The sequence below is a fragment of the Thunnus albacares genome, chromosome 6 (genome assembly GCF_914725855.1).
Source record: "Thunnus albacares chromosome 6, fThuAlb1.1, whole genome shotgun sequence".
In the NCBI taxonomy this organism is placed as follows: Eukaryota; Metazoa; Chordata; class Actinopteri; order Scombriformes; family Scombridae; genus Thunnus; species Thunnus albacares.
In genome coordinates this window covers 16,785,197-16,810,180 of record NC_058111.1, presented here as the reverse complement: position 1 = coordinate 16,810,180, position 24,984 = coordinate 16,785,197, and the positions used below count along the sequence as shown (strand labels likewise).

At 38.2% G+C, this 24,984-nt stretch overlaps 2 protein-coding genes and 1 long non-coding RNA gene across 3 annotated transcripts; 1 reads left to right on the top strand and 2 right to left on the bottom strand.

The window, feature by feature from the left end:
- Positions 1-963: 963 nt before the first annotated feature.
- LOC122984489 lies at positions 964-17,771 on the bottom strand. The gene is made up of 3 exons (XR_006403902.1): positions 17,704-17,771; positions 2,762-2,764; positions 964-978 (listed from the first exon to the last, which is right to left on the bottom strand). It is a non-coding gene; the product is annotated as an uncharacterized LOC122984489 (long non-coding RNA).
- il10ra (interleukin 10 receptor, alpha) lies at positions 4,659-9,639 on the bottom strand. Its single transcript, XM_044354963.1, has 8 exons — positions 9,618-9,639; positions 9,255-9,513; positions 8,537-8,657; positions 8,080-8,249; positions 7,807-7,952; positions 7,356-7,524; positions 6,751-6,869; positions 4,659-6,521 (listed from the first exon to the last, which is right to left on the bottom strand). Exons 2-8 carry the CDS (start codon positions 9,343-9,345, stop codon positions 5,598-5,600), a joined length of 1,740 nt encoding a protein of 579 aa, XP_044210898.1. The 5' UTR covers positions 9,346-9,513; positions 9,618-9,639; the 3' UTR covers positions 4,659-5,597.
- Positions 12,702-24,862, top strand: tmprss13a (transmembrane serine protease 13a). Its single transcript, XM_044354964.1, has 13 exons — positions 12,702-13,150; positions 16,011-16,176; positions 16,302-16,406; positions 17,486-17,653; positions 18,283-18,409; positions 18,833-18,928; positions 19,160-19,203; positions 20,045-20,207; positions 20,470-20,648; positions 21,173-21,271; positions 22,767-22,909; positions 23,050-23,202; positions 23,323-24,862. Exons 1-13 carry the CDS (start codon positions 13,133-13,135, stop codon positions 23,335-23,337), a joined length of 1,476 nt encoding a protein of 491 aa, XP_044210899.1. The 5' UTR covers positions 12,702-13,132; the 3' UTR covers positions 23,338-24,862.
- The last annotated feature ends 122 nt before the right edge of the window (positions 24,863-24,984 follow it).

Below are 24,984 nucleotides of genomic sequence, written 5' to 3'. Positions count from 1 at the left end.
AAATCTACGGCAATGATCTAATTATGTCCCTGTCTTTGCATTTTCAGGGAGCAGGGTAAACTCTACGGCAGTTGGGGTTGCTGTGGGTTTTGGCATTCTGGCGATCCTCTTCACCATTGGCATTGTGCAGTTCTGCTGCAAGTACAAATGCAAAAAGTGCTGCAAGAAAAAGGGTAAGTGAATCTCTCTTACGTCTAGTGGTATTGAGATGTGCAGATAGGTTTGGTTTTATCTGATCAGGGTTTGAGATGTATGTCTCTGCTGTTGCCACATTACAGTAATGGTGAATAGATACGTGGTGGACACTGTTTAGAGGAAATGACATTTAAAAAGTCCAACAGCAATATCTCAGTGACCTGACTAATCTGAGTAATCCGATAAAAGGTTACTTTTAAAAACTCTTGGCAGTGAGGTCTCATTTACGCAAAGTAAAGGACATTGACTGAGTTAAAAAAACAAAGTGTTTATAAACACTTTGTGCACCACAATTTACATTCCCCTCCATGGGGTGGAGGCACAAATCTCCGAGACAGATGTCTCAAAGCCCGGAAAAATACAACCAGAACTATTAGTATGGCTGAGAAAATGTATTTTTATTGCTACTTTGGGTGAACTGACTTTTTTAAAGGGGACATAACATACATTTTGTGATTTTCTGTTATTTTTACACTACTATGATTTCTGATGTCTATGTTAAGCATGGCCAAAGGTCCAAAACTTGAGGTGAACATAGGTGAAAATGCTCCCTTCACCCTGCTCTGAACGCTGTGTTTGCAAAGTTACCTCTACTTACTCCTTGTGATAACATCAGATTGTTCGCATATGCCCACAAGTGGCTGTGTGTTCTGTAAGTCTTTGTTAATAAGGTTGTTCGATCACTTGTTTGCATTTTCTACTTGCTATTTTGGACGGGAGTCAGGCCTTAAAGAGAAAGGAGCTAAAAGCCTGAGGGGCTGCATAAAGACCCTAACCCTAACCCTTTAAAATACTTAAACTTTGTAAAACTGGCATGAACATGCTTACACTGGAAAACATCACGCAACATTAAGATTACAATATGATGAATCTGCCATGCTATTGTCATATAAAAATGTATATTCTTTTTCTCTCCTTGTCTGTAGAACCGTCACTGAAAGAAAAAGTGCTTACGTAAGTTGCATTTTCTGCACATGCCTTTAAAATGCAAAACTTTATTTCCTCATATACAATTGCTATATGGTTGTAAGGGTAAGATTGGTGCATTCATCTCTGTCTTTCTCTACAGCAAAGTTGGCTTAAAGAAGTCTCCACCACCCTTCTCCATCAGCAGCAGCTTAAAATGACAGCCAACTTGGTGGTAGTGGCTTTTGCTAACGGCCATAATGGAAAGCACGCCTCTTGTCTGACACTCTCCTACGCATCACATATCTTGTTTTCAGCATGTATGCCATCTGTCCCTGTTTGTATTTTGCTGCTATAATTGATACTGATGTGTTAACCTGAATATCAAGGATGGAAGTACCATGTTATTTTCAGGTTACTTCTGACTTTTTTGTGATGTCATGTTTCCGACCCATGTCACTACCTCTTTGTTTTTAGTTGAGTCTCAAAATCAAAAATAAAAACCCCTTGCAAACCACTTACAAAAAAATATTCACTTGGAGGAAATGCATACTATGTGCATGCAGAATTGTATTTTTATGTAATTTGAATGTAATTTTAAAAAATCTGTTTGAAATGAAATGCAGAATATTCATTTAAATATATATTTTCTTGCAATTTAACTTGGTCAGTTTAGCTATTTGTCATACAGAACTGACTCAGGTTGTCATGCTGTGGCTTCTTCTTGTTCAAATTTGAGTAAGCACACACAGATACACACCACACTGAGAAACAAATACATTGTGCTGCTGAGAAGTACTTGTGAGGCAGAGGCAGAGGCAGAATATGAGCAGCTAAACCACAGCAATGAGACAGATCAGTTTTCTTGTAAGCTGCGGGTGACTTCCCTCTAGATTCATATATCATGGTACTTTCTATTGTTGGTGAAACTTGTCTCATAGGTTTCCTTTAATAAAACTAAAACATACTAATCTGTATTTGGTGTTTATTTAATATGAGCTCGGAGTTTTGTTTCACAGCTGTGACTGAAATTATTTCAGATATTTTCAGGTTCCCCTCTCTGTGTTGATACGATATTTCATAGGACAGAAACATAAATGGCAGATGATCATGGAGTTGGTAACTTTTCTCTGCAATTTTTCTTTGAGATCAAAGGTAGACTTTTTATGCAGCTGCAATTTGAAAACTTGAGTCTGTTGTCATGATAACACAAATTAAAGCCAGTCAGTCAAAGGTAAGAAACTTCACCTTTCTATAACTGGGTCCCATAAAACACTGCCTGCAAATGTTGATCACTTGTGAATCTACACAAAACTTCCACACACCAACACAACCTTTTAATTCAGGAGAAACATTTATCAACACATGATTAGCCCTGTCTGACATATTTTCATATTGGTGATGTGATAAGAATCCATTTTTAGTTTTTACCCGATGCAGCTGTGCTAATTTTCACACCTCCAAACATGTCACGTGACTGAATCTGCATCCTGAGCTACAAACAGTTACTGAACATTTGATATGCATGTATTATAGCACTGTGCTACAGAGTGAACTGAGTTACAGTATCATGCCCAGTGTTTTTTTGTAGAGCAACACTGTTTTAATATCTAGTTTTAAGAGCTTCACTGTTTTATTTTATATTTTGCTCACACTATACTTACTCCCAACAAGTTTAATTTAGTTAGTAATGTATCGAATAACAACAAACTAGCAAAAATGAAGTATTATTCCAGCATAGGAATACTGATTGCACTTGATGCTGCAGATCAGCTGTTTGGGTAGTGTGCCGGTGTAATACAGTGCATGGCATGCGTAGGAATACGGAAGTTTTACGTTGGGAAAATGTAATGCCAAAGGAAAAGGCTGTCTGATGGCAAGGTAATGTGGTGAAAATATTCTAAATATAGCGTACACTTAAACTAATATTGACTTTTTTAGGTGGGCCTTTATTTGGGTGGCTAAAATATGTTTTGCTGCTGGCCCCGTCCACAGCAGTACATTGCTTAGCTTCTGTGCTGGTACTCTTGCCTGCTTCTCCAAACTGGAAGCATGCCGACCCAAATTTACTGCAGGTTATACACAGACTATGGATAACAACCTCATACAACCCCATTTAAAAAAATATGAACTATCCCATTAAAGGATAAGGCTGGTGATTTTCTATATTTTTCTTATTGTCAACAAATCTCATATGCAGAGCCAAATCAAGAGTGAACTCATCCTACTTACAAGTATTGTGTGTAAATCCAAAGCCTTACATATTGTAATCCTCTGTGCGGTAGACCTCCGTTGTTGTCCAAAAACTATTTAAAACACATCAGTGAGCCACACTGTTGCACTGGTCGACATGTTCCTTCACCCCGAAGATTACGGTCACGTTAGTTTGTTAGTTTACATTTACAGTACTTATGCTAGCTTGTTGTACTACATATCACAATCACTTGACTTTGTACTGAAGTTCTTTTGGACATTTACAGTGTAGCACAAAGTCAAGAGGTTGTAATATATAGCTTAACAAGCTAGCGAAGCTCCGTAAATGGAGCCCCATTCCTGCATATGTGCAGTGGCGTCTGCTGTACAAGAGAGTTCTTTCCTGAGACTCCTGAGAAAATGTGATTGCTCTTATTAGTTTTCAGAGCCGTTCCTAAACAGACTACAGAAGCCATTGCCTTTGGGATGAGGGAACTTGTCATCCAATGCAAAGGTGTGACTCATTGACGTGTTTTTAATAGTTTTTGGACAACAACAGTCTAGGACACAGAGGAATACACACAATACTTGTAAGTAGGATCAATTCATTGTTGGTTTGACCCTGAACATAATATTTGTTTACAATAAGAAAAATATAGAAAATCACTCACCTTATCCTTTACTTGGAACTTGGAGGCGACAGGGCAGATACACATTGCCTAGAAGTCGGTGGGTGGAGGATCAGTAGGGGCCTAAAACCTTTTTTATTTTATCCCAGGGCTTCCTAACAGGTTAATCCAGCAATGCATGGAGTGATAAAAAAGGGATTATCTATGCTTTTCATTTGGGGATGCACAGAGAACATGCAGGGCAAAACCAGTAACGTGATACTTTGCAGTTTCAGATTTTTTTTCTCACCCTTTAGGATTAACCAAATGTTGTCTCACTTCCCTGTACTTTATGCTGCACATAGAGAAATACAGTAGGTCACATGATTTTTCTACCACTGTTATGGATCTGGTTTCTGGTTCTCAATAACGAACTGCATTTACCCACAAATAGTGTGAAGATATAGTTTCACTGAGGTAAATGTTGAATACCTGAAAATTCAGTCCTGGCCGCATTTGTTTTCTCTGCTGTTAATACAATGAGGGACTTTTTTAAAACTGATTAGAAGCCTAAAAGAGGAAGTATCTTAGTTTAGACGCTTCGAAACTACTGCTCTGGTTCTTGTACAGAATTTGCATATGGGGATCCCATATATAGCTAAGTGATATATAACGTTTCATTTCCAGTAGGTATCACGTTACAGGGTTTTCCTTGTGTGTGCTTGTTTTGTTGAGTCATGGTTTCTGAAATCCACATCAGTTGTTTACCCATTGCTTTTTTTATTTTTCTTATAAATGTACAACATTTACAGAATATTCCACTGAAACAATTTCTTTTAATCACTTGTAGAAGAGCACCGTCATATGTTTAAAACAATAGACAGTATATAAACAGCTTTTTTCATGACACATAATAAATAATTTAAACAGGCATGTAGCTAAAAGAAAGGTCAGAAGTGTAGGCCTCAGACATATCAAACTCACTTGCTGAGTCAGAGAGAAGTAAAAGAATCTGTAACAAAATGTCCGGCACATGATTCAATGATTGAAATGTTTGTTCCTTAATTTTGCTTTTTGCTTGACACAATTTATATGGCACAAGCTTGTTGAGTGATATTTTAAGAAGCTAGTCTAACAATATTTCTGATTGAATAGAAATCTATTTCAAAGTGCCTCTCAAGTAATTTATTTAATGATTGAATAGTGGCAGTGGCAAGCAAGCAAAAACACATTTCAGAAACTTAAAGAGTTGGTTACTGACATAGGGAATTCAATTGCCGGCAGATGTGGGAGGTTGGGAGAACTCGCAAAATGTCCAAAAGCACGTAACTGTTAAACTGTAGCTCTGCATTGCTCCCCACACCAGTTTCACTTCCGGCATATTGCATTTTTTTCAGCTGTCAATATAGTCAGTAAAACGGGTAGAATGACGTCCTTGACATTACAGACTCTGCACAGACAGACTCTTGAGACACCAACCAAGCTGAGACACCAAACCACAGCCAGCAGCTGTGTGGTCTTACCCCTATTTCCATCCAATGTTCAACAACAGCCTCCCCAAATACAGACTAATGCTTCATTTTCATGATTCACAGGATGTCTAATGAAGCAAAAGGGAGTGTATTGCTCCAATATAGCTCTCAGACAAGTCATGTAATCACGTTTCTATGAATAGCGTTTTTGCATTCCAGTGTATCAGTCAGTTGTCAGCTGTACATCACAGAGAGAGAGGGGAACATTGTTCATATTGATGTCCTGTCCTCCCTCCACTAGGGTCTGTGGTGACAGAGCTGATAGCAGAGGGAAAGTCTCCCCCAGATGTATAAAAGTTGTTTCGAAGTCACTCATCATGACCGTGTCCATTTGTGTTCTAGGATAACTTGAAATTGTGAGCTCCTCTTTGTAAGAGTCAATAATGTCACATTTGCCGCTCAATAGTCCATTTTCAATACACACAGCTCTGTATTGTTTGATCATATCTGTTTCATTGAGGCCTTGTTTATGGCACCAAGTGCACTGACCTGCTCCTGAGCAGATACACAATTGAGGCCCAGCCCTGTAACCTGTGACCACTTCGGCCAAAACTGGATCAGGAATTGTCTGTTTAAGCACTTCCTCATCATCATAGACACGAATCTGCACAGTTGAGCGGCTCTGGCTGTGGTAATTACCACCAGCAACAAACTCTTTCAGAGGTTCGCTGTCCAGTGCATCCAGATTCAAGGATGAAGAATCAAGCTGGTTGCCCAGCCCCACCCCACTATCCTCCCTCTTCCTAACTGTGTCAGTGTTAGTCCTCTTATCCTGCAGGGGGTAATCTGTCTGACTGCTCTCTGGTCCTCCCATGCTCCCACAGCCACTGTCCTCTTGTCTCATTGGAGGACTTCGTCCTCTTTTGGTAGCAGAGGTAGACTTCACGCTGACCCCGCTGTCTGTGCTTGTTCTCCTGTTCTCCTCTCCATTGTTCTCTGTCATGGTAACATGGAGTGTCACTGGGTCTTTGGCAATACAATTTTTCACTTCTGTTCTGTAACTGGAGAGGAACCAGCCTTTGTCTGTGACGACTTCCATCGTCCCATCTCCAGGAGTGAGTGGGTGCCAGTCACATAGAGGGGCTTTCTAGTGTGAGAGGAGAGAGGATGTACTTGTCACTTTTAGGAACAAGATTAGTTATGACCTTGGCTAATATCAAGTTTGTGATGTCAGGGGTTTTTTATGACCCAAGTTGTGATCTCCTTTTGCTTTTCCTCTTCATGACAAATGTTGGTTCCCTTTTTCTATTTATTTAATAGTACAAGGCTACATGACTGTGTTTCTTCGTGATTTTCTGTAATTACAATGTACTTACCAATGCAACAGGTGTTTTCTCTGGATGTTTCAGGTAACACAGTAGGATGGTTGCTATAATAGCAATGATGGCCAACACACCCATAATGGACAAGGATGAAACAGCAATCATGAACCACTCTGGAGGGAGCAAAAACACAAAGTTTAGTAGGTGTTTTGGGTGTAAATACAATTACAGCTCTAGATGTGAATCTGTATCATATCATATCATATCATATCATATCATATCATATCATATCATATCATATCAAAACAATCTTCCTCTCATAAACCTTAAATTAACACATTAAGGAATAGTCATTTTGGGAAATACACTTATTCGCATTCTCGACGAGATTTCGATGGGAATATGATGCCACTCTGTGTCTATGTGATCAATCTTCTTATCAAATTCTTTGCCAAAAAATCAAATAAGCATATATTTCAAAATATTAAACTTATCATTTTAGACTTATTTGACTTATATATATATGTATATATGTATATATGTATATATATTTACAGTTGTGTGCCTCATCTCATGTTTATTTTATTTCTGGCATTTTCTTCTGTTTGTTGTGCTAATTTTCTATTGTTGTCATCTTTTCCTCAGTATGTTTTGCTCACCTTGCTCTGGTAGCAGCAGACACTGTGTAGGGGACCAATTGCTGGGATTTTGAGCTCCTTCACCTATTACCTTGATACTGACACAGTACTCTCTCCCCCAATGGAGAGAATTGAAAATCTTGGTCTCCTGATCCTCTCCCCCATCATATTTCATGATTGCAGTGGTATTCTGTAATGTCAGTGTAAATGTCAATTCAGGCAGCTAGCTATGATATGATATGTTGAAATACAGTATTATTTTAGGTACTGATTGTTATACTGCATCATAAACCAAACCAAAACTATAAATGGCATAGTCACATTAACAAGAAAACATTAACAACTTAGATTTAGCTATTGTCTCATTTTTTTAAATCTGTTTTAAAAGACCTGTCAATCAGTTTCAGAGTGATACAGTAAGTCTCAGTCTTTCTTCACAGGTTTTGCCTTTAAACCCTATCCTTAGGCTCACCTTAGGATGGGGTCCTCTTTCCTCCAGTTGGATAGTGTAGATAAGCCCATAGGGAAAGAGCTTATTCAGAATAGTTTTTTTGTGAACGTAAACTGCTAGAGTGCTGGATGTAGCCCACAAAGTGAAGGAGGGAGGCTGCGGTGTAGCTATAGGAACAGAGAAAGGTAAGAAAACGTGTAAAGAATTACCTTATTGTGTGCCTAAATTAAAATACACAATATTTTAATCATGCTACACTGGCATTACACCAAACTGACACACAACTGTGCTTACCGTCGGTTGGGAGAAATCTCTTGAACTTCCATGCAGACTCATCATCTCCGGCCACCAGCTGAACTCTGACCTTGTAGGCAGCACGATGGTCCTCTATAAAGCCGCTCAAGTCACAGTAGGTCTCTGTGATCCCTGTACAGATGGGCTTCATTGCATCTTTCTCATTATACCTGAGGACAGAAAAAAACACCAGTCACTAACTGGAGAGAGTTGAGCCATTGCATAATACATGGTGAAATAAAACCTAAAATTTTAATAAAAGTCATCTTTAACAATTAGCCATTCTTCTTCATTAATGAATCAGTGGACAAATATAACAAAGCCAAGAGGAAAACAAATCTAAGCTGCTCAGAGGAAAAGAAAAAAATAGAGAATGGTGGAAAATTTGAATTGCAAAACAGGATGCTGTAACTCTGAAGTAAAAGTGTCATTATTGGCATTGTGAAGTAAAACATACTTTGACATTTGTACATTGTACTTGGTGTTTGAAGGGGCATCTGCAGAATGGTTCCAATACACTATTACCTCCCCATCAAAAATATCCAACCACAGTTTATCAGGCTTAGGGATGTCCAGTCCTGCCACAGAAAAAAAAGGAAGATTATGATGTGCATTCATTATTCATTATTAAAAAAATGTCTACAAATAAAGTACAGTTCTCATCTGGCCGAGAGAGGAGACATTTGTATCATATCAAACGAATGCTGTGTGGAAGATGTGGTTAGGAGGAGAAAAGGAAGTCTGGCTGCCAAAAAGACGCACAAATCTTGCAAATAATTTATGGGATCTCTGATCATAATGAGATTGTGGTTTTTCTGTAAAGGAAACAGAGTTGTATCTATTTCCACTCTAACTGAGTGTTTCTGAGAGAAAAAGAACAATGTGTGATAAATTTTTCCCCGTCCCGACACTTTCCTGATGGAAACCCTGTTTAAAAAAACATATTTTATCATAAAAAATAAACATTTTTCAGAATGTTTTAATTTAACATACAGAATTTCACATAAATTGATTGAACTGAACAATTCTATAATGATAAACAAACACGGTTGTCAGGATAACCATAGTAAGAATATATTTGTTTCATTTAAATACAAAGCAAAATTTAAATAGACACATAAAACATTCAGATATATTGAGACTTCAGATATAGTGTAATAAAAGTTGTTAATTACCTGATACACTGCTTATTGAAATAATCAGTAAGACAAGAATTGGTGTCTTGTTCCTCATATCCATTTTTGGTATTTGGAGAGATATCACCATTCACTCATAAATCGTCATGATCCATATAGTAGCCGCCAATAAAGTCTCGTATTCCAAGCGTTATCCAGAAAAATTCTATGTAACTGTGCAGAATAACATTCAATTGTTGATAACTGTTGACTGAAGGGACGCAGCTGTTCTCTCACTGATACTGTGCCGACTGTTCATCTGTGGAAGAAATGAAAAGAGGTAGCTTCTTTTTCCCTGATGGCATTATCTACATAACCCTCCCCAGATACCTTCCTCTATTGCTTAAGCCCCCTCCCACTCACATGATGCGTTTCCTGTTATGACTATAGTGACGCTGTGCAGTTTCATCTCTCTGTCCTCTCCCAGCAAACTTTTTCCTTCTCTTTTTTCTTTTTCTTTTCCTCTTTCTTGACTTTCATGATGTTCCATACGCTGCTATCAAGGGCTTTCAGAAAAAAAAAACTGTGAGGCTCAGATACAAGAAAAGGGAAGAGTTCAGAAATTCCCTTTCCTTTTTTTTTCTTTTTTAAAAAAAAAAACAAAAAACAAACCCTATATGGTAGCTATAGATAAAAGAGACATTCTGATGCTTTCAAATATAATTAGTATCCTTTAATTTCTTAGTTTCCCTAATGGCAAACACATCTATGTCTAAAGTTGCCTGTGTTTAGTTTGCATGTGCATGTGCGTGCCTGTTTCGTTACAATAACTATCTTTTCCTGTGCTAGTCTCTAAAACCTCAGTTGTGGTTAGCTGCATTGTAAATATGTTATACAAAGACCACAGGCAGAGATAGCTGTGAGGAGAACCACTCAAAACACACATTCATACTAGCTAGAATTTGAATGTATGTTTATTTTTTAAGTGCAATAAAAGCAAAACAACCTTGACTGAGAGGTAGGATATCACTTGTTTTGTTGGTAAAACATATGTCATGATTGTTGATTTTTCTTCTGAAATGTGTAGCCAGGGGAGGGAATACATATTAGTGTTTAAAAATGACCTATAACCACTTGTTTATGACTCTTAAGTGATATTTGTATGACCTTTTAAAATACTAATCAAGAAAGTGGAATATCTGTTGACATCTACAGTTTCAACAAAACACGGTGACTGTGGGACCATATTTCCTCATCTTACCCACACAATGAACTTTTCACCATTTTGTTGTTATCACTTTTCTGTAGATTTTAAAAGGAAATGTTTGATAAAAGGTTATTGTGGGTGGATATGAGTTATGGGTTTCTTTCATCATATTAGCCTGACGTTGGCAAATTACTCAAGACAATGTATGCACTGGTCACCAGTTAATAATCATTTAACCAAAGATTATTATCTAGTAAATGCACTTTCTCATACTGACTTGTCAGTATTTCCATGAAACAATGTAGACTTAGTGTACAAACAAGATGTAAAACTTTCACCTATATGTCTGAATTTTCCTTTCACCTTAAGATACTAGATAATAAATCTGTAATCACAGGATGGATTTATAGTACAACTGCTCTAAAACTAATGAGATGTTTATTGTTCAACCAACCAAACTATCTTGCTTTTCTCCTCCCTTTGCTCAGGTTTTTCTCATGACCTTATTTAGTGACTAAATACAATGTTTGTCTCATTCACAGGACACACTTTTTAAAATTCTTTTAAAGTGCTTTCAATTCTGAGAAAGTGCTTTGCCATTAAATGTAGCCAAATATATCATCTTGGTTTCCCCTTGTGTTTCTCATGTCCTTTGGTGTTTCTGCCTCACATGTGTGTGAGTTTTACTTCCTAGTAAATGCAAAAACATTAAACCACATAACTAGGTATTAGTGTTCTTTTTAGTTTCTGTCTTGCAGATGGACAGAGAACTGGGAGGTGTGGGGGTCATGATCTGTGACACCTAAATGTCACAGATCATGTGTTGTTCAGAAGAGGAATTTTCCACACAAGTCACTGGTACATGAAATGTATATATTATATCACCCTCTAGTGGTCTTAAAAGGTGCACAGATCTTCACATTGAATATTTTTTGGGGCTTCCCATCATCATCGTTCAGTATGCCAGTATTGATATGATTTAGACTGATACAAAGACTGAACATCAACGGTCTTCTGTTTTTCAGCACTCTGAAATGATATATTAATATAGTGAGCTCATCTGCTTAAGATTTGTATATTTTGTGGGGAATTTTGCCATAACCTAATAATACCAAGTTGAATCAAAGAGGAAACGTGGGAGGAGAGAGAGAGAGTGATGATGTACCACAAAGTTCCTTTGGCAGCTTCAAATTGGGTGGTTATGTGGTATGTGTCTAAAACCACAAGACTACTGTGCCCTATATTCATAACTATGTTCTGTATATTGCTAAAACACAACACCAGATGTTTAGAGTAGAGCTTTAATGTCCCCAAGAGGCAGTTTAGGCAGTTTTTTTTAATACAGCAATGAATAAAAGCAAGAATCAGTACAAAACATAAATGAATAAATACACAGGTTCACCACAAGGTAACTAATTGTCATAATCTACAGAAAGCAGGGTACACCCTGCCGCATCTATAGTTGGAAACAGTCCAAAGCTCATTTGTTTAAAAAGCCAATAGCTGAAGCAATAAAAGACCTCATATATCTGGTGTCCTGATGGCAGCAAATTAAACAGCATTTAAATTTTCACCAGGTTTATAGAGGCAGGGCTCCACCTCATCACACTTCACTGGTGAGCTGAGATGTCTCAGGGACAGTCCAGTGTGTCAGGGTGAAAGATGCAGGAACAGCATACACTGAGAAGCAAAACTGAATTGGTGGAAGTGTGCAAAGGGAGACGCAGCAAAGGACAGCCCTTGAGGGAATTCCACAGAGACAGATCGTTCACACATTTTGTTATTGGTCAAGGAACAGACAACAACAGCAGTGATATTTGCAAGAGGGAGCAGTGGTGAGACACAAGGGACTGAAAGAGGAACTAGAGATCATTTGGAAAGTAAATGTAAAAGTGACCCCAGTGGTGGCTCCAAAAGTTTCCAAAACATCTGAGATCAGAAAGATCACATTTTTGGAAGAGCAAAGATGTTGTGTTGAAGCCTGAAATTCAAAGACAGCAAGTGTTCAAGAGGTTAATGAAAACTCACATACAGTACCACCAATATGAGTGAGGGAACCTTTCAAAAAATAGAGTTACATTTACAAATTTGCACACATGTTAGTCATTAACTTAATTTCCTCACAGAATTCTTTTCTTTCTTGAACATTTCCTTGAACTGTCTATCAGCGTATGTGTGCATAATACAACTTTTACAGATAAAACATCCTGCATTAAAATGAAATAAGGGAGCTTTTCATTGTGTGTGAAAAACATTCAGTCTCAGCCTTTTCTTCTTTTTTTCTTGGAGTCTGTGGAGAGGAAGCCATTTTGGTTCAGGGCCCTGACAGCTCAGCTGGAGTCATTTGAGCTGTAATGCAGCTTCATACTGTCAAACAAGCTTTGACCGTCTCAGGCTTCCACGAAACCGGTCTGGCAGGTGGGAAACTGGTGCACTGGACACGCCCGTCACTGTGAGAAGAAGAATAAAGGATTGAGAGAATGAGGCTGGAGGTGGGAGGTGTTAGGAGGGAGGGGGAAGGCAGACCTACCTGAGAATGCTCAAATGAAGGTCAGTAACAAATGCACAGCAGAGTTTAAGGAGAAGAAAAGAAAAGAGAGAGGATAGGAGAGGTGTTTAATGTGGCACCACCATGCTCTAACCACTGCTGTGTGACTGAGGAAACACCTGGATGTGAAAAAGCTCCACCTGCTCTCACCTCCACTCTCCACTCTGTGCTGCCCTAAGTACGATGGCAAAGTATGACCCGGTAAGTTCTCCATTTATCCTTTTCCTGCTTTGTTATAGGGTAAAACCCCTTCTTGTTGCAACAGTGTGCCCTCTGCTTCTACTTTCCTCTTTCCTCCAAAAAATACTCAAACTGTACCTGTCACTCTGACTCTGAATGATGGTTCCTGTTGAGTTTGTCTGCTCCCTGTTCGCTCTGTACGAGTTTCAGTGTGTTGTGTTATCTGTAAAACCTGTGTGTCCAGAAGGCTGAAGAGTGCTGTTGATTACAGGCCATTGGTTTACATAAGACGTTTCAATTTACCTGCCAAACAGCAGGTAGGAAGGGAGTTATAGGTTTTCCCTAAGTAAACTGTTGTTATTAAGGGTTTCTGTCATTACTTTCTATAGGGTATCACTTTTACACTTTGCTTGAAACTCTTTATAACACTTTATCAAACATTGTATCTCTGTTTTTCTGTAGTGTATACATCCCTGTACAAAAAGCCCAGTTTTTAACTTTGTGACAATGAGTTTTTCAGGCAATTCAATGGGTTTTTAAAGTGTTTATTAAATTGTTTATTTAGCTGAAAAGGTAGGAGAACCCATAAAAGAACACTTTCTCCCTCAGTTTATCTGAAAAATTGTAAATTAGCACTGTTGCCTCTATCTATTCTGTACTTATATCACCAATTGTAACATATACACATGAGAGTATAAGGATAAAATGTATTGTATATTGTACAGATATTAAACATACAAACTTATGATTTTAGCAAAGCCCACATAACAGCTGCACAGCACTATAAAAATGTAGCAAATGTGTTAGCTCAATTTTACACAGAACTGACTGACTCCTTGACTTTTCCTATCAATCTATCTTGTGACAACATCACAGTCACAACTTGACCTGACTAATGACAAGCAGATAATGTATTAAATACACAGCAAATAATTTGATATTCAAATTTTTGAATGTCTCTGTATTCTGTATACTACAAGAGTTAAAATGGGATTTGGTTGCAAATAAGTTCAGATCATCACATGTCCGACAGAAATGCAGCGGCCTGATTTGTGTCTACTTTGATTTATTTTCACCCCGACAGTTTGGGAAAAACATAAGAGGACACTTCTGTTTCCCATTTTATGTCACACATCTTTGTAACTTCATATGATTATAGTTGTTGTTTGAGTGAAAAATTGACCTTTCAAAAGTCATGTGAACCCCTAATCTTTTAATTTTACAGTATTTTTCCATGATAATGGCCGACAGGCAAACTATGCAAGATGATCCATGTGTACTCTTTTGGGAAATATGATGAACCTAGTCCTCCACCTATTTCGGCTCAGTCATTTCACTTCAGTTAAGTAGGGTGCCTATAGGCGAATTTTGAAACTTGACCGGCATGCAATAGAACTGGTCTTATGAAACACTTTTGTCAGCAGGTCTCCCCGCAAACCACTCAGCGCCACCACCACAGATTAATTCCTTTCTTTTTTCGACTAAGGATTCTCCTAGTTTATGAAGGTGTGACCCCAGTGATGAATGAAGAAGAGTCACAACAGCTATGGAGAAGCCATGGTTACTGGCTGTTGGGAACTAAATCTTAGCTTTCTCTGCACTACAGACAGATTCATAAAGCCTAATTGAACTCCCTAATTTACCTACCTAGTTTACCCTAATTCTGTCAGTACATTTCACTGTAACACCATCAAAACTTGCAATAGAGCTTCTGATTGTATTAATTCTGGCCTATAACAAAACTTGATCACAAAAAAAATCTGGCTCCTGTGCATTAAATCTGAACCTAATGACAGTATTGGATCACTTTCTGTAAATGCAGAGGTGACACTACAAATAAGTGATCAGGTCACATTGAGCTCAAACAAGTTTAGTCAGATAACATGCTGCATTCGGGAACATTTATATCTCTGCTTTAATCTTTCCGAGTTGCATTGCACAGATCAAAAAACTTAGCAAAACCCACATAGCAGCTGCATAGTGCTATAAAAAATTAGCAAATGTGTTAACTCAATATTACTCAGTCACTGACTGAATCTTTTACCTTTCCTATTAATCTATCTTATGACAACAACACAGTTTACAGTAGCTAAACTTAAATCTCATTCCAGGAAGCAGGAAGTGAAAATCATTTAAACCATGAAACATGGAATACACTTTGAAAAGTTGCAATCATTGTGGTAGAAAAACAGATATACACAGAGGCAGATATGAATCACAAGCAAACTTAGAAGTTATTGTTTTAACAGGGGAAAAGTCTGACTAACCTATGTGACCTACAGTATCTGTTTACCATGAGCCATCCACATTAAACTGATGGTAGAGCTTCAGCCAGTGGGTTAAAAGCACTGTTACCTCATTGTTTCAGTCACCTTCGTTCTCCCTGTTACTTCTCATTTGTTAGTGGATGTTAACCTACCTATCCCCCAAAAATTCAAGTACTGATAAAATCCTTTGTCTGAAATCCTGGCTACTGGGAGCTGTGAATCAAAAAGGGCAGAGGAGATAGCATGAATAGAAAAATGAGGAAATGAACAGCAGAAAACCTGATCTTTTAGTCACAGTTGCCAGGATACATCACTTGAGTCTTTGTGCATAAGGTTGTTACCTGGGTGTGGACTTAAACATAGACTTGATAATAATGTGAGGGTCACATGGAGGACAATGCGTTACGTGCTTTGTCTTGGCAACCACAAACATGCAAGGTATTTGCCTAACTATTGTCTGTTTATCTACTTGTTTTATTCTTATTAGATATAGGATGGTGTGTTGTTTCCAAGGGTAATTGATGAAACAGTAAAGAATTATACACTTAGAAATGTCTGTGTATTTAACAACCTCTTGCTTTCTGTTATTTACTTTTCCTCTATCTTTTCCTCAGAACGAGCCCCCTCCTCCTTACTACTCTGTTGCCGTGCACACACTGCCCCCCCTCAAGTCCTATGAGGAAGTGGTGTATGGTCCAGGCCTGACACCCCCCACACAGCCGCATTACATTCCCCAGTACCCGCCACCTGTGGTAGTTCCCCAAGTCCCACGTTCAATACGTGAGTGTAGTTGCAGCATGAATCCATATTATCCTGAAACTACAATGAATACAAGGTGTACAGACAGAACAAATGGAGTCACTTCAAGAATATTTAATGTGTTTGTTTTCTGTGTCTCTGTACAGCCCCCAAGAGGAAGAGATGCTGTGAGAATAATGCACAGTGTTACGGAGGATCAGGGGGAATCTTACTGGTGCTTGGTTTGCTGGCTCTGGCCATCTGGCTTGGAGGTATACAGATCATACAGATTACCAAACATTGTCATTAATATTCATTTGCTGCTCTAATTTATTCAAGACTATTGTAAGTGCATGCAAAGTATATGTTAGTCACAGTGTTTCTATTGCCCTTGTGCTTCTCATGAGCTATAGTCAATTTGCATGCATTTTGGTAACATGTTGTAATAAGGCATACCTTTAAAAAAGGTTTGTAAGTTGGAACAAATGGCTTTATTACCTAATCATTTTATGCTTTATTGAGCAGTAATAAGCAATTCAGAACTACATTTGACATTTTGGGAAATGGCAACCAATCTCTTCTAGCATTCTCTTCCACATTTAGCATTGCTTTATCTTTTTAACCTATTGTATTTATATATAAAAAAGAACTTAATACATATAATTTTAAAAAGCACTCCATTGATCAATGTAATAAGTATACATAGTAAATGCAATTAATAAACATAATAAAAAACATAATATTTTATATCAATATAAAATTGTTCTATATGATTACAACTATTATATTGTTAGAGAAATGTCACTATCTGTTTACAACTACATTATAGTTTATTCATTCATTTATTTATTTATATACTACTAAATCAGGGAAATAAAGGGTCACCAGATTTTTTATTTTTATTTATATTACAAAGTAGGAGAAAATACAATAACCACAAATTACAGAAATACTGTACAAGATATTGTCTGGGATTGTGCAAAATGTTCACAGTATAATTAGTATAAACGGTGCATGTAATGTGCACATGTCAGTAATTTTACTGTAGTTTTAATTTAGTTTGAGCTGTTGCATTTGTTCAGTGCTAGAATAGAAAAGAAAATGTATGGGAATTGGATCACCTTGGGATGTGAATGAGTTAAAAGAGTATGTAATTATTGAAATATGTTGTCAAATCATTTAAAATAGTGGATTTTCATCAAGTGAGTGAGGAAGAGGTGATGTATTCATGCAAGTAGGTTTTTATTGTTTTTATTTTATTGTTTAGATTTAGTTTTGACTAACTATAATAACCATGGTTCGCTATATCATTCCTGCCACTCATTACTATCCACTCTTCCCCAAATGGCAGTGCGTTATGGCACAAGGGCGGCAACGGCAGTGATCCTCTATGGTAACGAGGACAATGATCACAGAAATGAAAATCAGCCTTTGCCAAAGTATGACACCTGCCCCAACAACACTGTCCAATGTGATGGGATCAGAGACTGCCAACTGGGCTCTGACGAAACAAAGTGTGGTGAGTAAGCACACACACACACACACACACACACACACACACACACACACACCCTAACCTTAACCACTGACTCAAAAATCAGCGTTTTACCAATTGGGGAAACGGCTTTTGTCCCAAATTGCACAAGCCCCGAAAGTAACTTAAGTCATACACACACACACACACACACACACACACACACACACACACACACACAAACACATACACACACAAACCTTAATCAGACTAACAGAAGGACAGATGGTGTGGAAGGATGGGTGGACACTTGACAGCTCAAAGGATGTAACCCTCACAACAGAAAACAGGCTGAGTTCTCATACATAGGTTTGGTAATGGGGATAATAGGTAGTGTAGATTAACAAGAAAATTTCTACTGCTAATTAAACTAGTAAAAATAACAACAATTTTATTCATATAATAATTTTAAAACACAAAGTGCTTCCATGACAGCATGCTTGAATTTGCTTTCTAAGTGAAGCTTTAATTTATTTTTAGTGTTTGATTTTTGGTTTACATTAATTGTTTGTAGCTGCACACAGGTTGAAGACAAGCATATTATGTAAAATATCTTACTGAACCCACTAAAAACATGCAAACTAAGCCTTCTTCTCTTGCTCTCTGTTCCCCAGTGAGGTTCAGCGGTGGCGGCGGTCTGCAAGTCAGGACAGCTGAAGATGGACGATTTCTACCAGTGTGCTACAAGGGCTGGGACCGGAGCTATGCCGACCAGACCTGCGCACAGCTAGGTTTCAGGAGGTAAAGAATCACCAGCTTAAGTTATTTTATTTTATTTACACAGTTAACAACAGACATAAATGCTGTCAGAGCAGAAAACCCTTTTGAAGACATGTATTACCACTCCCCATCATCATTCTGGCTTCATAAAGGAATGATTTAGCTAGTCATTTTGCCAGAGCCAGTTTCAACAGCAGCTAAAGAACATGTGGGCTTCTGTCTCCAACTCACAATTTACCCACTGAGATCCATCTAATTTCTCCTCACCTGCTGCTGTGTGTTAGAGGTGGAATTGATTCTCCATGGGTCTCTCTGAGGTGTCTCAGTGTGACAGAACCAGAATGAATTTCCAGACCCAGTCAAGCATGGTTTTCGACAAAATGGTCTCTATATGTGCAAGTGTGTCTCTTCTGCTTCCTGAGCGGCCTTTCTCTCTATCTCCAGGTCCTATGTCACCAAAGCGATTAAATCTCAGGAGTCTATTGGTCTAACATTGACCAGCAGACTATCTTCATCTATCCAGAGTGTGGTCAAAGTCAGGTAAATATTTTAATCCCTTATTCCCCCTGTTAATACAGAGCTCAGTCACACATAATCTATGATCTTTTTAATCTCAGTGTATTAGAAAAATATAACTCACAACATGAAATACTGTTCAACTTAACCTCTTCTTTTTATATGCTTAGAATACTACAAAAACAGTGGTAAGGTGCACACTGATGTATGTACTCATGTTGGCTGACATGTTTTTCTCACTGTGGCACTACGTAGTTCTTCCTGTCCAGACCAGGAGACCGTGTCCCTGCAGTGTGTGGGTAAGGAGCCTCCATCTGTTACTACACTCATGTGCCACACACAGTTACATATGAGCTCCCTCTTCCTTCTCTTTTTATGTCACAAACACAAATATCCATGACTGCACACCCACAACAACAAAACATGAGGATTTGAACAATGTCATTTGATGCTGATCACTGAAATTAGCTGAAATCAGTACTTACCGTCTTTGAATCTTGATTCTGGTTGAATTTTTCAAACAATGATATATACCACAATATGTCAAACATGGAAGCTAGTTCAGTCAACTTTGTTGCTACACTTACATAATACTTCGGGTACTGCAACATATATCCAATGCACCCTTTCAATCTTGGTAGTTTACCTAAGCTGTCAGTGCTCTGCTCACTCTTTTGCCCACTCCATGCTTGTTGCCTCAACATTTACCTGTAAGCTATGCTGACATGTTACTACTGCTGCTGCTTTTCATATTGTTGCATTTCATTACCCCAAGCATCCACCTGTTGGCTCTGATTCAGTTATTATCATTGCTCCCTAATGTGTTGGGCTTGGTGTTTCTTTGTGGGGTGTACATACACACTTTATATATTCTACATCCATATAACGATCAATTATACTATATACTATGACCGAATTATGTAAAACTCCTCACATGTACAAAACAGTCATTAACTCATTTTGTTTGATTTGGAAAACAGTTTTGTATAAGCAATAACACAATATGATCATTCTAACACCATCTGATTTCACTGAAAATCAATAAACGATTATATTGTATATTTGCCCTGTTCTGTACAAAAGATGTTTTCACTGTTTCTTTTGTATTGCACAGTATCTCACAATGTCTCTCATTCCCAGACTGCGGTCGGCAGCAGTCTACATCCCGGATCATAGGGGGCAGCGTAGCTAAGTTGGGTCAGTGGCCTTGGCAATTGTCGCTCCACTTCAGAGGATCCCATGTCTGCGGAGGAGTCCTGATCTCCCCTGATTTTGTGCTGACTGCTGCCCACTGCTTCCCAAGGTGAATGTCTAACATCGGAAATGTGTCTTGGCATATTTTTTCACACTTGAGGATTCATGTTTTTTGTTCATTCGTGGCACAGTATTCATACACTGTATTAGTAGAAATTCACATTGTTCAGCTTGTACTGCATTCTACAATGCTGAACTGATGTGTTTCTAAGTTACAATGTGAAGAGAGTCTTCTGTGCTGGAAATATAAGCACCGATTTCAATTCAATGAGTCCATGCTTTCCGCTGAGTAGTCTCTTTCTGTGTTGCAGAAGCAACACCTTTACCCTCTCAGCAGAGTACTGGAAAGTTTATGCTGGAGCGGTATCTCTGGACAGACTACCTCAGCCCTACATGGTTAAGAGGATCATACTCAATGAGAACTACAACACTAAGACTAATGACCAAGATGTTGCTCTGCTCAAACTTACATCTCCAGTTCTTTTTAATGGTAGGTCACACCTTCACTTTGTTAAAATAATGTTGATGTTTATCCTACTTTCATAACAGAGGATGCAGTCATAATTTGGTCAAATGGTGCAACAAAAGCTATACATGTGTAAGTAGTGAATAGAGTGGCTATTTTATATTAATCTACATAACTCAAAAGTCATATTATTCATTTTTAATACCTGAATCTAAGAGCTGAATTTGGTCATCGCACAGTGACAGTCTGTACATTCATGCATGATTTTTTAATAACACACTAACAAAAACGTAACATGGTGTCTACAGGGTAAATGCATACTAGCAGGACAGTGACTGTCATAGTAATACGTTTCTTGTTGAGGAGTCTGAGCTTTTAAAGTCTGTGCTGACTCTACGTTCATTCTCATAATCTGATTTGCCCAGCCCAGTGTGTGTGTGTGTGTGTGTGTGTGTGTGTGTGTGCATCTGCCTACAGTACCATCCCTTTGAGAACATAAAATTGTTGTTTTGGTTGCAAAAGTCTATATGTTTTTGTGTTTTATCCAGATAAAGTTCAACCAGCTTGTCTGCCAGCTTTTGACCAGCGATTTTCCCATGGCACCAAATGCTGGACCTCAGGCTTTGGCACCACTGAGGCAGGATCAGGTAAGCTTGAATGAGGAGCAACCCAGTACACTATGAGTGTCACAATACATATAGAGAGGATAGGTGAGATCTGCATCAGGGTGTCATTTACAAGGTCAAAAGCCAGAGTAAACCAAAATAATAATTTAATTTAAAGAAACTTATCTGGAACATTTGAAAGAAAGAACTAAAAGCCAAAGTAGATTAGAGTATTATCTGGCCCTAAAAAGAGATTACGAATTGGAAGAATATCTTTCCACTGTCAGAGACAGAAGGCAGAGACAGATCCTAACCAAGTACAGGCTCAGTGACCACAAATTGGCAATCGAAAAAGGACGACACAAAAAAATCATGGCAATCAATAGAAAACAGAATATGTGGTCACTGTTTGACAGATGAGGCTGAGACAGAGATGCTATGGCAGTCAAGCAGGAGTCAACAGGAGGTGGCTGCCCCACCTCTTTGTAAATTCAGACTTAGCCTAGTTATAATGTAAGTGGGCATTTACATATCACTTAATTAAACTGGATGCACCACACAGAAGTTACATAGAGATTAGTTATAAAATATTTTGTTATTTAACTAGTGACTGCCAGGTGTAACTGTTGTGAAGCTAATTGAACCAACTAACAAAACAGTTGTTTGCTACAAGCTGCTTAAAGTGAAGAGTAAATGCAGTAATATAGAATATGGTTGACATATCTGACCTGACACTTGATGAAATGCTGTTTGATAATAATGTAAAAAATGGGGAGATGTTGAATTACATTTCACAAAAATAACATTAAATTACCTTAAATTACAAAATATTATTCGAATAACATTAGACTAGATGACCAAATAATGTCAGCTAGTCAGACATTTCCCACTCATCCTAAAGTGCATGAATATATAAATGCTAAAAATACACATTTCTCCTGGCATGCAACTAAATCATACCCCCATTTAACCCCCAATTAAGTTCAATTTATCATTCACCCCTCTAAAACCCTCTAAAAGTATCTGTGATGCTACAGTGACTTCCTATTTACCTAGATGATTCTTTTGTTTCGGCTGCTTTACTGATTTCACATTATTAAAGTCTTCAAGCTAATACATTTCTTATGTTTTAATGATGCAACCTGATTTAGTAAATCACTAGTTTGAAACTAGCTACATGCCTTCTGGTAAAGCAGCATGGATGATGTCAGACATTGACTGATGTCTGTCCTGTATATATTGAGGCTGATAGTGAATGAGGAAGATGCATGTAACTCAATATTGATGGCTGGTTGACAGGTCTTGAACTGCAGGGGAAATAAGAACGCACAACACCAAGATTAATCAAATAAGTCAGAGATTAAAGAAAGGAGAAATGACAGTGGACCAGCTGTTGCCATAGCTGTGCATATATAAATCAATAGCTAATCTAATTTTTAAGCTCTCTCTAAAGTTTATTTTTGTCAAGGCAATATTTTATCACAATTTAGATCTTTGTTCGAAAAATAAATGAGCCTATTGTTTTTCTCCAATGCAGGCACTGTCTCCAAGGATCTGATGGAGGTGGTTGTGGACATCATTGATACACAAGTGTGTAACAGCCCCCGTGTGTATGGAGGCCTTGTGACCAAGAACATGCTCTGTGCTGGGGACCTGAATGGAGGCAAAGATTCCTGTCAGGTGAGCAGTCAGTATTAGGGCAGCTGCCCAGTAATCAGATTACATTCATCACACAGATTTCATGCTTTTGAGTGCACTTTGTGCTTTAGTGAACTTTGGAGGAAAACGTCTGTTAACTAAGTATAAACTGTGTTTCCCAGGGTGACAGTGGTGGACCTTTGGTTTGTCAGACAGAGAACCGTTGGTTCGTGGCAGGGATCACCAGCTGGGGAACTGGCTGTGGTGAAAAAAACAAGCCAGGTGTTTACACCAAAGTCAGTAGCGTCTTGCCCTGGATCTATAGCAATATGCAGGTAAGAATGGATCTATGGTAAAAACTGAATGACTAGTAGAAGGGCAATTACAGTATTAGGATGCATTTAGATTTGAGCCACAGGATTTCACCATTTTTACTCCTCCTGTGCCTCCTGCAGCAAGAGAGGCCATGATGTCACTTTGTCTCCTGCTGGTGGTCTGCTTTCCCCCTTCCCCAATGAACCCTGCACTATGAAGTCGTCTTTGAGAGATGGATGGATTCACACATGCAGTAGAAGAATGAATTAGTGAGGAGATACTGTAGACAGAAAAAACAGAGGGATAAAAGGTTGTATGCTGGCTTGGAGATGAAGTATCATGCCACATTTTTAACACATGATTTCTGTCTTGGTGTTCTGCATTATCTATACTCATCCATGTTTGCAACCTTTGTTACATGGCTGTTTAAGTGTTTTACCTGAACCTGATTATTGATACACATTAATTGATGCACTGATTTCAGTCTTGCATTCTTGATTTTATTCCTCTGTCTCTTGTTGTCTCAGTAATACAGTATATTTATGTTTACTTTCATGTAAAGTGAGTTTTAAAGATGGCTGGCCCTTCTCTCATGTGGTCTGTGCAAATGCAACATAGTCCACTCTGCTGTGATCTCCTTAATATTCTTATAGAAGTGGTTGGAGAGTGAAGCTCCTTAAAGATGATCTATGATTGTAGAGGTGTGTTTTTTTTCCTCAGGGACACATCTCAGGCTTTCCCATGTTGACTATATTAGAATAAAAAAGGACACTTTACTAGCAGTGTGGCCCCAGACACCCTGATTGAGCTGGCACTCTGTATTTGCACCCAAGGCAGGATTACCCACTCTTTACAAGAAATTTGCACCACTTAAGTACAATATCAGCTATGACAGGTTGTCCATCCTGTGGCCCTGGTCTTAAGGGAAATGTGCCAAAATCTAGTTTTAAGACGTTCATTGTTTTAGTTCATATTGTGCTCATTTGTTGTATCAAATTGCACACAGAAAATCTAGAGCAAAGTAGTATTATTCCATCGTAAGGCTGCAAGCAACAGTTATTTTCATTATTAATAGGTCTGACACTGATTTTCTTTAATAATCATTTGGTTGTTCAGTGTATAAAATGTCAGAAAATAGTGAAAAATGCCCATCATTATTCCCTTAAATGCAAGTCAACATATTCAAATTACTTGTTTTGTCTGGCCAACATTCAAAAACCTAAAGATCATGACTTCACAATCATGAAAACCTGGGAAAACTATTTTACATCCACTACATTTGAGACACTGGTATGAGTGAATTCTTTGGCATTTTTGCTTAAAGAGTAATGACTTCAATTATTAATCAACTGTCAAAATTGTTGCCAATTGATTTTATGTCAATGGACTAATCGATAAATCACCTAATCAATTCAGCTAGTGGGGGGCAATAGGGGCCCAACAACAAACTCTTTCCCTAGGGTCCCATAGGAGGTTAATCCGGCCATGTGTGCACCTAAACCTCTCCTTGTACTCACACTGTGAATTTTTTTCTGAATGTGTTCTTCTCAAATTGTATGGCAATTATGTTCTCTGTGGGTCATATTTATGTGCAATGGTTATGTTGTCTAAGAGATTTTTTTATATTTGTCTAATGTGTGGGAATCACTGGATAAGTCAAATAAATGTGAAGGAAAATAATTGGTCCAGGCTCTCATTATGAAGTGAATTAAACATATGATGAAGCCTGACCACAAGACCTTCACAAGGTGTCAATCACACATGAGGCTGGCACACATAACGCTGGAGGGTCAATGATGGGC